The following is a 13,511-nucleotide window of genomic DNA, read 5'->3' on the forward strand; positions in this document are numbered from 1 at the left end:
AAGGCGGCAAAATTGTGCTCCAGCTGTGGCCCTTTTTTCACAGATCTATCTCATAGTCATAGCAGTAAAAAAAATGAACACACAAAAAATGTAAAAGGTTTGAAGCAAACTGCAATATTCACCTTTCATTAGATGGCACAAAAGTGACTACAGTGTCAGGAATAGCATTTAAGTGATGCATCGCAAATACTCCATCCTCAGGAAGCGAGCCATATTCTTTGTCTTCTCTTTCAGAGAACCCTATGAATAGCACAACTTATGAACACAGAGACAGAATGTATCCTCCATTCTCTCTCTCTCTCTCTCTCTCTCTCACACACACACACACACTAATGCACATCCTTTTTAAAAGGCACCTCCCCTCAATACAATAGTCATTTGTGACTAAAATAAAAACGTACGATTTTGGCTTCACCAAACACTATTTTGTCACCACTGTCCCCTATCCCCTTTCTCTGTCGGCTTAACTGCCATCAATAATCTTTATGCACACAGGTTCTTGTTAGGCAATCCCTCCCACCACCCAGTCCAAAAGTCATTTTAATTAATAAATGGCCCCTGAATATATAAAGCCACGTTCTTTCTTTTTGGGTGGCCCTGTGTCCTTTCCAAATTGATATGCCCTCAACCACCTGAGTTTGCTATTGCTTATCTGTAGATCACATGACACATACTAGCTGATTGTTCTCCATCTGGAGATGTTTGCTGTTCCATTTGCAAAGGATCGCTTGCTACTATCTTGTTGCCTTCTCTCTCAGTTGACACTGGTATGTTTACAAGATCTTCAGAAAAAAAAGCAGCTGGCTGAGACTCTCTGAAAGTATCATGGTCACCTGGTGATTTTGCATCATGATACTCTGAAGTAGTTTGGTCTGATCTGACAGAAGTGTAACTAGCTTCTTTGGAAGGTTTACTTGTATTCAAATTGTGGCCTGGTATGCATTCTGATGACAAGTCTGTTCCTTTGTGGTCTTCCCGAAGGCTGCATGCTGAAAAGGAGGGAGTTTCTCTATTCTTAGACCACGTATCTTCTGTTTGAGCTTCACGAATACATTCAGATGACACTGTACTGTATTTTGTTCTATGATCTGTAATCTAAAAAAAGCCCAAGTTACAAGAAGCACGATTTTCCCAGTGAATTCTGACAATTTAATGCCCTAATCCAGAACATACACTGCTCACAAAGGGTAACATATTTACTTCTAAAAAGGGAGCAGATGTGCACCCTTTTGAACAAGCAGGGTTCTGCTATTTAAATTCATTGACCAGTCCACAAGGACTCTGCACATGTAGAATGTACATGCAGCCCCGAGAAAGTGATGTGGATTTTTTAAATTAAAAATATTAACTGATAAAAATAGTAAGTCACGAGATACACCTTTGCTCTTTTGAGAAAGTCACCTGTCTTAACTAACGCCTTGTTTGACTCTTTACAAACCAGCTCTACCCAGAATGCCTTCCTTAACGATGTAGAAGTTACATGTAATGAAGGAGGAGGCTCAGATCTGCTCCTTGCAAATCAGCAAATAGATCAATCATCAGTCTATGCAGAGAAAGCAGACCACATCTTTTCCCACAATACCCAAGTACAGCTCAGCTGCCTCAGGGCCTCTGCCAAAACAATAGCCTCTAGAGTATTCAAGATTCTACATTTGTGTCTTTCTTGTGACTCTGCACATGAGAGCACAAGAATAGACCAACTCAATTGACTATTTTGCAGATGGTGCCTACTTTGATGTCGTTTTAGCACCAGGTGAAGATCTTTAATTTTCCCAGTCTTTTGTTGCTGATTTAAAAAAAAAAAACATTTTTATTGTGATTTTGTTTTTTGAAAGCTAGCCTGGGGACTTGTGGGAGGGCAGGATATAAATCACCAGAATTTCTCCCCTTCCCCGCTCAAATAATTGATCTGATGAGTGGGAAAGGGATAATTTGCATTCCCATCTTAGTGCTGGGCAGAGATATTTAAATTTCACTGTATCCCCCCATTTTCTGCCACCAAAACTGGTGAGGTCTTGGAGGGCAGAAGTATTTATTTGGGGGGCAGATCAGGAGTTAACCAGCCATGCTCTAGAACAAACACATATTACTCTATGTCAGTATGGCTCCTTCAGGGTCTTTCTTAATTACTGCAATGTAAGCAGCAGCTCCGATCACTCACAGGAATAGAGCAAGTTACAGGAGCAAGACTTCAAACACAGAAGACTGCAAGAAAGGCTCTAGATCTGGGGATTAACATATATAAAAGCAATTAAGATGCAGTTTTCAAGCATCAGGAAGAAATAAAATAGCAACTGCCTGTCACTGTACTGTAGGTACTATGTGAAAAGGCTCTTCACAGATATGGATATAATCACTTATGCATGGAGGGGAGTTGAATCATGTCCATGCTTCCTTCATTTGCCTTGACACCTGCATGTTAGACATCACACTCCATTGGGACCTATGCATGTAGACCCCAATGATCTTGGCCTGATTTGCATTAGCACTGGTTCTCTCCACTCCCAATTCTGAAGATTATGAACAATAGATCACATAACCACATAGACCACACTTGTATGTGTTGGGCTCTACTCACATATAGGCCCTTATTAGAATATGACAATAAATACATGGGCGTCAGGCAGACTTGGGAACAGTCAGGCAGACTTGGGAACAATCCCAGACCCCTAACCACTTTTACAGAAACATCTGAATATGACTCAAAATGTTCTTTCCAGTACCCGTTCCAACCTACCACAGCAGTCCATTCTGAAGCTTTGCTTTCTTCCATAAATGATATTTTTGTTTCTTTTGCACGTGGAGGGGGTGTGACAGACCTTCCTGGTGATGCAGTTGGAGTAGCTAAAGGAGTAGTGCGAAGACTGGATCTCAAAATAGATTGAGGAGTAAAGCCAGGAAAGCCGGAGGAAGATGTAGATGTCAAAGCTTTAGCCCTCTAAGAAGAGGAGAAATATCTTAAAATGGGAGGATTAAAAATCCAAGTAAGAAGAACCCCATCATTACTTGGCACTTCAGCATGTGAACCAAACAGGTTCATGAAACCTTCACAGTTCTAGATACCTTAACAACTGGAGGAGTTTCTAGGAGTTTTAATTCTGGTGCTCTTCTAACATTCTTGTATAGGGAGTATTGAGGGTTGGAATGCAATGGACTAGAAAGCATACAGGAAGCAGAAGCTCTTGGCGACATACGCAGACTACTTCCAATGGAAGGTGAATCAAGAGGAAGAGGCTGGACCACCAAGTCAAGCAATCTGTAAACATTTTAAAATCAAGTTGCCTTAACAAAATAGGGATGTAAAAAGGTGTACCATAAACTCTACTAATCACACAATGGTTTGAAGGATTTTGGCTCCCATCGCTATTTATTTATTTATTTGATTTATTAGTCGCCCATCTGGGAGGATATCCAACCACTCTGGGCGATGTACGATCAGAAGTATAAAGTTACAATAAACAATAGACATAAAAACATTAAAACATTAAAATCACCACCAATAACTGCATAACCCACAGCACCTAGCCCACCTCAAAAGCCTGTTGGAACAGCCAGGTCTTCAAAGCCCGGCAAAAACTCATCACAGAGGGGGCCTGGCAGAGGTCATTTGGTAGAGTATTCCATAAGGTGGGATCTACAATTGAGAAGGCTCTCACCCTAGTCCTCACCAGTCTAGCTGCTTTGACTGGTGGGATAACGAGTAGGCCTTTCAAGGTCGATCTTGTTGAGCGGCACCCGAGATGGCATTGAAGGCGTTCCTTTAAGTAAGTTGGACCAGCATCATATAAGATCTTAAAGGTTAAAGCCAGTACCTTGAATTTGGCCCAAAAAACTACTGGTAACCAGTGTAGCTCCTTCAACACTGGAGTGATGTGATATCGGCGGCGGCTGCCTTTAATCAGGTGAGCTGCCACATTCTGTACCAGTACTATGATCCACCTGGTTTTTCCAATTTTAAAAACTGAAATTGCTTTATGCCTTGATCAAAATATTATCACGCATCATCTCTCATTTTAGTTTAGTAGTAAAAAGCTTCCTGAAGCATTAACATATTACTAATATACTTCTATTTTTAAAAGGGCCCACATGCAAGATCTAATTCAAGTCAGGGCGATATTATGCCCCCAAACTCTCAACATAATTACTACTCTAAATTACCATTGTTGATTTCAATGGGATTGAAAAGTACCCAAACATGTACTGAAGAATTTTACCTGGAACATTTTCTTAAAGATTTAGTAACTGGTGTCCCAACAAATGGATCTGGTAGCTCTGTATCAGTGCAAGAATCCACTCTAGATGGTTGTTCTTCAGTTCTAGGATTTGAAAACAGGAGAGAGGTAAGCTCGAGTAACTCACTAAATGCACATACACACCTAAGTATCATTTTCCCAAAGTGGAATAAATAAAGCACACGCTGAGCCAGTCAGAAGCCATGTAATTAATGTTAGTCTTTGCTATCTCCCCCAAACTTTAAAAGAGAACTGAGTTGTTGCCTTTTCAACTATCTTTATAGTAGCTGACTCAACCTTATTCCCCCTCCACTCATGAATATGCAAAATGTAACATTTCATACAAAACAATTATAAAGAAGCAGCACACTGCTTAGTACATTTGTAACTATGGTATCTGCCAAAGTTTCTACCCTAAAAATGCACTCTTTTGGAATAGTAGCAACTACAGGCTATTCATTATGATAAAAGGAAAGAAGGTGAAGAACAAGGACAGCTGTTGTGAAGCTTCTGTTTTAACACTGGCACTGGGCGACATAAGCTGAAATAATTTCTTAAGGCAACAAAAGGAATACTTACGTATCATTTTGAAATAACTTATTTTTCTGTTCAGTTCCCATCCACACCTCTCCAATTTTGGACAGTACATTATTGATGAAAGTTGCTTTTGTAGCTACATTTCCTGCAGTAACCGGCTTTGCAACTGTTGACAGTGGCTTTGGTCTTAAAACTAAAAAGAAGGAAACGTAACATTAAACATTTGAAATTTTTTTAAAAAAGTTTCACCACTGCACACTGAAAAGACTTACTTTCCCGCCGCAGTGAAGACGACAAATGGTAAGGCTTGGCTCGCTCTACAGCTAGCTTCCTTTGTACTCTGGGTAGAACTTTGCCATACTGGTCTAATATAGAATTTCTGGCAACTGATCTCTCTCTCCAGCGGGGATCTCGATCATTCTATATAAGAGACGAGTGAATAAGAGGAGTTTAAATTAATGTTTTATAGAAATAATTAAAATATTATATAGCCCTATAGTGGCAGTTGCACTGTCAAACTGTATAGAACTGCATATTAATGAGTTCCTGATGCCAGACATGAAGATGAAGATTTTTCTAACTGATGTTAGTATGTCAACATTACACTGGATAAATCTGAATAAAGAAATTGTTTTTGTATTAATACTCAGTACTGTAACCTACCCAAGTATGTCCATAATCTATTTTCTATTCGTAGCTCAGCTTATCTTGAGGATTCAGGGGAAGATAACCTTAATAGCAATTATATAGTGTCAAGTGGGACTTGCAACAAAATACTGCAATAGGGAGTTGCTGCTGTTCAGGATTGCAGCCACTCCATTCAACTTCTTCAACCCACCCGGCTTTCCATTTGTCCATCTGTCTGCCACTCCCCCGCCCCAGTCAATATTCCATAGCCACTAATAACACTGAGTTCTTATTAGGCTGTTTTGGTTTTTTTACCCTTTAAAAATTGTACTTCTGCAAACCTTGGGGTTCCCCCAAGCCTGTTGATATGTTTCTCTTGGGTGTGGGTGGTGCCTTTTGTCTACATAAGCAACAGCACTCATAGCCTGAACAATAGAAATAAAGGAAATGGTCGGGTCATATGATTTCATTTTGAAATAAAGAAGTTTTAAAGTGTGGACTATTGGCAGTCAAAATATAGACTAGAAAGAGAAGACATACTGGAACAATTGAGTAAATGATTAGTATGACTGATTCAAAAATGTCTTTCTTTTATTCCTTGCTTTTGCTTTCTTCTCAGGACTTACTGAACTGACTTTTGCTTTTTAAAAAACTTATTACACTATTCAAGGGATGGTTCATTGTACCAAACAGGGATTCTGGAGCAAAGGGGAGCAGTCAGTAAAAAATGTTTTTGATTATTCTAAAGAAGATTTTATTGACATCCAGTTGTAATTACTCTAAGATATTTGAAGTTATATTTAAGAATGTCAGTGTTTCAAAGTAAGCTTATGTCCTTGAAATTTGCCAAAGAACTATATCTATGTGCTTCTTAGGAGTCATACTTTGTCTTCCAAAACAGCCTAACAATTGCTTTTAGCAAAAATGGTTTGGGGACATTTGCATGGGTATGACTTGGCAGCAGTTTCAAGAAACTCAAAGAACAAGTAAGTTTCCAAGCAGTCTTACTCTTGGAACATATGCTACTAAGCACTATTAAATAATATGCTATGAGATACATTACGATCAATTAGGTAAACAAAAGACATTTGGTATACATGTACCTGGCTGCTTAAACTTATACTTGCCATTTTGTCAGAGCTACAATATATTGTAGGTGGTTTGTATCATGTACACATCTAAAATCAAATCTTGTAAGTTAAAATTAGCAAGCTGCTTTTAGCACTGAATGCAATTCCTCCTTTCCCTAAACTGGATTGTACATTTCACTTAAGTAATCATCCAGGGCCGACTTTGGATAATTTTGTTTTTAAGTAATTTTCAGAGATTTGTGTTTTTTTAGAAATACTAAACTAAAAATAGCAAATAGCATACTGCTTTGTACAGCATAACAAAATAACTTTTCCACAGTAAAAGCATCTTAATTTCTCCCATACCTACGCAGATATGTTTACCCCAGTCTGGGTGTGCATTGGATTGAAATTGTTTTTACATGTGGAATTTTTAATTGTTTTCATTGTTAATGTTTTCACTGTGAAATTGCTTTGAGATATTTTATGGGTAGTGATTCATAAAGGAAATCAAATAAATGCTAAGGTTTACCATGAGATTAGTCTTCAGTGATTGATTCAGCTGTAGTGCAGAAATGTAGTTGGCACGCTGAAGGTGGTGAACTAAGAGGAACTCATGATTGTTAACACCAGGACTTGTCTGCAAGAACTTCTCTAGACACTCCTAGGGGGTGGGGAAAATATTTAGAATAGTAAACTTTTTCTGGAGCAGTAAGAGTCTAATCATGCAAACAGATATATGAAGTGCTAATGTATCAGTGAGGTTTTTAATAATTTTGGAGCAGAATTGTGCTTTGAGAATTTCTTCCTCCCCAAGATTACCTGTTCATTTTCTGTGAATGGTAGTTTTAACAAATCTTCCATCAGTCCCAGTTCCTGACAAATTTCGTATACATGCTTAAGCGTATCTTCTACATTTAACCGGGTAGCATGCTGCCGCAGCACACTCCAAGCTTCCACCATACAACTGCAATTGATTTTTTAAATGCAGGTTAAAGTTGTGCCAGATCTTTCTGCTACAGAAAAATTGCATTTAAAACTAGCATTACAGACGTATCAAGGATTTAGAGGTGTTTATCCAACACACGCTACCATAGTATTTTACAAAAAATGCACAGCAATACTGTCAAAATACACCTTGATATATTATTAGATGGGGCATATTTTTCTTCTTGAATATTTGAACAGTAGAAAAATAATTTGCTGTATTTTTTTTACCTGTTAAACAGCAAGACAGTAAGGTGAAGGGCGACTTCACCGCTGCTCATCATTGATGGCTTCATTATTTGTATGTATCGGAGGGCTCGCCTATGCTCACCATGACACATCAAGACCTGAATTATCCTCATGTGTTGCCAAGGCAATTTGATTGTAGCTGGATGAAACAGATAGGTCAGAGAAGTCTGCAAGAGTCCAAGATGATAATCAAAAGACAAATAATGATACTGGGAACAATCTATATTAAATGTACATATTGATGATATATAGCTAGGGCCTAGAGAAATCCATGCACAGTGAGGGTTGCTGACCTCCCCTTCCAGTGGTAACCTCTGTAGAGTGTCAACCCACAACCGTTAGGAGGACCTGTTAGGCGATGGTGGATGAAACCTCCTGTGTTTTACAGTTTTCTACACTGAAACAAATTATGGAATTCAATGCATACACTAATTCTATACATATAGTTCTTTTTGATGGAGGAGGAACAGATCTAGTAGTAACAGAAGCACTCCAGCATTTCAGGCGAGCTAGGTTTGTCTTATAGTGCTACAAGTCAGTTGCGATCCCACTAAAACAAGACACTGGAAGGAGGTCAGTTTGTGTCAGTGCAGTTGGCACGGTTGTAATGAGAACTGATAACTCAAAGCTGGGTGTTCCTAATTCGATCCCCATCATTCCTATTCTGTGCTGTGCACAATTCTGCCTCAGGGCATCCAGTGAAAGGAACTGTTGGCAGTGTAATAGTCATGTCCCACACTGCTGCACCAGCAATTGCCTACTGACAGCATCAGCCCAGTGCTATGCTTTTAATTGTGTGCTAATATAGAAAGCACGGCACTAGAAGTACAATAGAAGAATCCGAATTTCATTAAATTAGAATTCCATTACATTGGCAAAAGCCTGTAACTCAGTGGCAGAGCATCTGCTTTGCATGCAGAGGGGCCCCGGGTTCAATCCCCGACATCTCCAGATAGGGCTGTGAGAGATCCCAGTTTGAAATCCTGGAGAGCCATTGTCAGTCAATGTAGACAGCACTGAGCTAAATGGTCCAATGGTCTGACTTTGCTTAAGGCAGCTTCCTATTTTCCTAAATTCAATAGCAGTCTCTTAAATCTGATGTTAATGGGAGCGTGGACTAGATTGTCAGAAATGAATGCTTGCAGCTATGCATATTGACTAGTGGGAATATTACATGTTTCTTTTATTTTCACTTTACAGAGATGTCTCCAAAACCTGATTGTCCCTTCATACACCTACCTCATAGTCATTGTGATCCAAACACCAAAAACCTTGAATCAAGTTAACCAGACCTATAGGGATTGCAAAGGCTGTTGGGAAAGAGTCCACTGAAGTATCAGTCTTGTTTGGAGAAGAATGCATGATGTCCAATAGTAAATAAATTGTCTGATTAGAAATATTAAGGGCAAACATTATGCAGCTTTCCTATGAGTGCTAGAACAGACACATCGTACAATACAAAAACATATTTCCTGCAGCTGTTAAGTAGTAAAATTTCACGGACTAAACATTAAATACATCTGTATAATATTATTTAACGCAAGTGTGAGGAACCTTTGGCTCTCCAGATGTTGCTGGACAACAACTCCCATCAGTCTCAGAAAGTATGTCATATGGCCAGAGATGATGGGTGTTGTACCTCAACAATACCTGAAGAGCCAAAGGTTCCCTACACCCAATTTAACATTACAAGTCTTCTAATAATTTTTGGAATATAATAATTTTTCAGTAACAAGAAATTGTGTTACAATGCAGAAAAATGCTAAAATTAAGCAATGCTTGCCATCAGTAATTAGCAAATCTTAACTCTGTGCAGTGACACGAAGAAAAAAGTGAAAGATGTCTAAAGAACTAGGAGGGTGCCTGTAACAATGAGAAAAGCCAACTTTTACATGTGGTGTCCAACGAGAGCTCTGTACATTTGTAAATGCAACCGACACAAGGCCTCCCCTAAAGGGGAGATATTGCCTGTGACACTGAGCTGAGGACTGGAGGCCTAGTGCAACTACAAAGCCAAATGCTCGCACTCCTCCACAGTGAGTCTCAGAAAGACTTGAAAAGCAGTGAGACATCTTGCTGTTGTCCAAGCTTCTCCATTACTCACAAGTTAGATCCTCTTTTGCCCTTCTCCAAGTCCTTGGGAGGGATGGGAATCTCTAACTTGTGCTAAGTTGCTTGAAGGCCTGCAACAAAGCAAGATGTTTCATTGCTTTGCAAGCCCTTCTGTAGCTCAGAGTGAGGTGTGAGGGTATCTCACCAGAATAAAAATACAGAATGAAATGTCCAACTTTTTTTTGGGGGGGGGGGAGTTAGTCCCACAAGACTCATCAAAATAGTTTATATTAAAAGACCATATTTCAAAAAACAGATTAACCTTATGGATGTGTGAAAATTATGGAGGCCCAAAGTAATACATACAATTTATGTAAAAGACAGGAAAGAGATGAAAAGCAGACAAGGAAAAATTGTAAAGCTTTTTCATTCAATAATTTGAGAACCTTGGTTTTGGTGTGCAACGCATGCACAGCTGACAGGACTGGCAGTTCTCTTCTTTACATTGCAGTATACTACTGAGGTTGCCGTTCTCCCACAGATGGGAGACATTGGTCTTTATTTTTGCAGTTCCTTGCTCTTGGACATTGTAGACCTCTTCATTATGTACCTTAAATTCTACACATTCAAGAGTTTGCCAATTTATAAAAGGCCATTCTCAGTATTCCTGTATTAACTGAGATATTACATTTAAATCTTTGAAAGGATACAGTGGCATGCTTGTAGAGATCTTCAATATTTTCTAACAAGTAGAGGTCAAGTAATGCCTATAATGCACAACACACAGAGTTAGTAATTCCACTTGTTCAAAGTTAGGAAATCTTTATCAATCACACTTACATGTAATGTAGGAGGTGGGTATTTCCCTGTTCCTCCATCATCTCTCTGCCACAACTTCACAACTGAATCACCTAACTGGGAAATCATTCCATCAATCATCAGACAATCGGGGTTCCATTTGCCTCTACAACAAAAAAGAATCCTATAAAACCAACATCATTTCCTAGGTGTTACAAGCTTATTTATAATTTAAATATAATTTGAATACACATTCATGAATGCACATAATTTGAAAGCATTAGTATAGGGGTCTCTATAGAACAAGGCTAAGGAACCTTTTTCAGCCTGACAGCCGCATTCCCTTCTGGGGGCCACATGCCAGCGGTGGGCAGGGCCAGCATCAAAAGTAGGTGGAGCAATGTAAGTTTTACCTTAGTACAGTAGCCTAGTTTTTACACATTCACATATGCCTCTCTATCCTCCATCTAGACAAGCAAGAGGCTTTTGTCAGAATTCAAGGACACATTAAAGCCAAGCAAAAAACTCAAGCAGGGTATAAAACAGGGCCAGTGAGGGGTGTGGCCTGGGAGAGGGCACATGGCTGAAGAGAGTCTGGGGGGGAGTATACAGAGGCCTGGAGGGCAGAAGTTGGTTTCCAGGCCTGAGGCTCCCCACTCCTGCTGTAGAAGGTCCTTGTGTAAAACCCCTAAAACCAATGTAAGCTCCCCCGAATTTAAGAAGTGGCTTGATTTTATTATTAGATACTTAGATTTTTATTACATGCTGTAACAGATCCCTGTGAAAATGGCTTACAGTTCAACAATATAAGAGAAAAGGGAAGAAAACAAACAAAAAAAACAGTTATAGTGCTTGCACAAAATAATGTTCACTTAAAGATTTTGCAAATATTAGGTGTCCTTAGACAGATGTCAGCAATTTTTGAAATGCAAGCCAGTCTCTTAAGTAGTCTTGCCTAGACTTTGATGCTTCTATATGAGTTAGTGAAAACCCTTGTGCTATGACATAATTTGAACATTTCTTTAGAAAGCTGTTACCTTGATAAGTGTTCCAGTTTCTGACGGCAGCTAACATAAAAGCGCTGTATATGTTGGTAATTATAGAAAGGTTTTGACAACTGCATATCTTCATCTACCAACAAGAGATGAAAACTCATTTTAAAAACATAGTTACATTAAAACAAGTGAAAACAGAAGACAAAGTACAGATTGCCTTTGCATTTTGAGAACAAATAGTTCAACCCTAAAGAAGCAGAGAAATCCCCTATGCTGCCTCGTTTTTAAATAACTGTCTTTGCCCGCCACTTGGTTATTTAAATCAATGAAAAATATATATTAGCCAAATTTTAACCAATGGGACTAGAATTAAAAACATGCTTGCTCAAGTTTGAGGTTATTTTGGTTCATGTTTGAGGTTATTTTGATTCTAGTGCACTGCTTTTAAAAGTTTACCTAACGTTTCTGGAAGAAGGCTGGATCGACAGAACCAAATGACCACTTGCACGTACTGTGAAAGGAGACTGGTTACAACTTGCTTATTTGTTAGATCTGTAATGCCTGAAAAGAGATGAACAGTTTTTTTAGCATAATGTATCCTTTAAAAACACTGATCAGTTGTGGCAGATCTTTCATTGGTGAATTGTTGCACTGACAACATTTTATCCTTTGTTTACTAGGTGGATTAATAGTTTACTTGAGAATGTATTCCCTTCCTCATTGTAGCTGGCAGTGGATCACTTCTGGCTCCACTTCTTTCCAGACTGATTTTGAAGAATACCATTCCCATCTGAAATATGCTCATAAAAAGACACCAAACCAATTGTGTAGGCAGAGTAACCACCGAGGGGCATCAATGCTTCAAGACCAAGAACTGAGATCTTGATATGCTGAACAAGCTTTCCTTTCATCTTTTTAGTATAAGCATTATATGTTTTTGCAATCAGACATGATTATTGTAATTAAAACAAAAAATAGAGACCCTCTCTTCACCAACAAAGTGAAACTATAAAAAACTGTTAACAGACATACAGGACCTGCCTTTACAGATGGGGAGAAAAGAATAGTAAGATTCTCATTTATTAGAAAGTTACATAAAATGTGCATCTTAGAATTAATCTCATTTACACACCTTTTTCTGTGAGTTCTTGTGCCTCCATTACAAAACAGTTCATAACTGTGCTAAGGTTGCTAAGAAGCAACTCGCAGTGCTGCAAAGACTGTAGCGTTTGTGGACCAATAAAGTTAGATGACCCATCAAATAGTGGGACACCTTATAAAACAAAGACAAAAATTATGACAATATTAGTTCAAAGTGAGGTTAAAAGTGTTTTCCCTTAATACTGCTAGATAAACAAATAACCCAGCCCATTTATTGAATGTCTTTAACAAAGATTTTCAAAACACACTACTTACATAGTTGAACAAAGTCTTCTTTAGTGCTAACCACTTTACTCCATGTCCATTCAAGAACAAAGCGCAGATTAGGTGCAGAATCTGGTTGCTCTTAAAAAAAACAACCAGAAGTAATGAGCATAGGTTTTATATGTTAGAATTTAATCAAATAGCAAAGCTTTACTTACCTTCAGCAGTCCACTGTTTGATGTAGCTAGTGAGGAGCCCTAAAGAACTAGTTTGGATAGCAGCTGATAATACAGCTTCAAATTGCTCTTCCTACAAAACAAAATAAAATAAAATAAAAACTCACTGATCATTCCTCCTAATACAGATTCAGGTCTCCCCATGCTCATGCCACCCATGCACAAGAAAGAGTTATCAGCAGACTCCGGGTAATGCCAAGGTTTGCAGATGCTCAAAAAATATTTAGGGGAAAAACCAAAGGAGGGGGGAAACTCCCAAACAGCCCCCATAAGTATTCAGTGGCACAGCATGTTAGCCAACAGAGAAAAAACTGACAATTGGGAATGAAGTGACTGAAAAGAGGTGAGACAGGGAGATAAACA

The 13,511-nt window shown here is 38.8% G+C and overlaps 1 protein-coding gene across 6 annotated transcripts in view; it reads right to left on the bottom strand.

Moving 5' to 3' along the window:
- AHCTF1 (AT-hook containing transcription factor 1) overlaps positions 1-13,511 on the bottom strand; it is an 81,549-nt gene that overhangs the window by 10,289 nt on the left and 57,749 nt on the right. For 4 of the 6 annotated variants that reach the window (XM_061624651.1, XM_061624652.1, XM_061624650.1 and 1 more), the window contains 18 exons: positions 13,131-13,221; positions 12,964-13,053; positions 12,680-12,820; positions 12,004-12,108; positions 11,590-11,683; positions 10,595-10,718; positions 10,465-10,521; positions 8,942-9,088; positions 7,685-7,869; positions 7,289-7,433; positions 6,999-7,130; positions 5,042-5,189; positions 4,812-4,962; positions 4,215-4,316; positions 3,064-3,256; positions 2,738-2,938; positions 675-1,095; positions 123-240 (listed from right to left, as the gene is read on the bottom strand). In XM_061624651.1, the coding sequence (XP_061480635.1) occupies positions 123-240; positions 675-1,095; positions 2,738-2,938; positions 3,064-3,256; positions 4,215-4,316; positions 4,812-4,962; positions 5,042-5,189; positions 6,999-7,130; positions 7,289-7,433; positions 7,685-7,869; positions 8,942-9,088; positions 10,465-10,521; positions 10,595-10,718; positions 11,590-11,683; positions 12,004-12,108; positions 12,680-12,820; positions 12,964-13,053; positions 13,131-13,221 (2,645 nt within the window). The remainder of the gene's footprint in view (positions 1-122; positions 241-674; positions 1,096-2,737; positions 2,939-3,063; positions 3,257-4,214; positions 4,317-4,811; positions 4,963-5,041; positions 5,190-6,998; positions 7,131-7,288; positions 7,434-7,684; positions 7,870-8,941; positions 9,089-10,464; positions 10,522-10,594; positions 10,719-11,589; positions 11,684-12,003; positions 12,109-12,679; positions 12,821-12,963; positions 13,054-13,130; positions 13,222-13,511) is intronic. The other 2 variants (XM_061624656.1, XM_061624654.1) reach the window with 2 other exon arrangements.

The sequence above is a fragment of the Rhineura floridana genome, chromosome 4, assembly GCF_030035675.1.
Source record: "Rhineura floridana isolate rRhiFlo1 chromosome 4, rRhiFlo1.hap2, whole genome shotgun sequence".
Taxonomy (NCBI): Eukaryota; Metazoa; Chordata; class Lepidosauria; order Squamata; family Rhineuridae; genus Rhineura; species Rhineura floridana.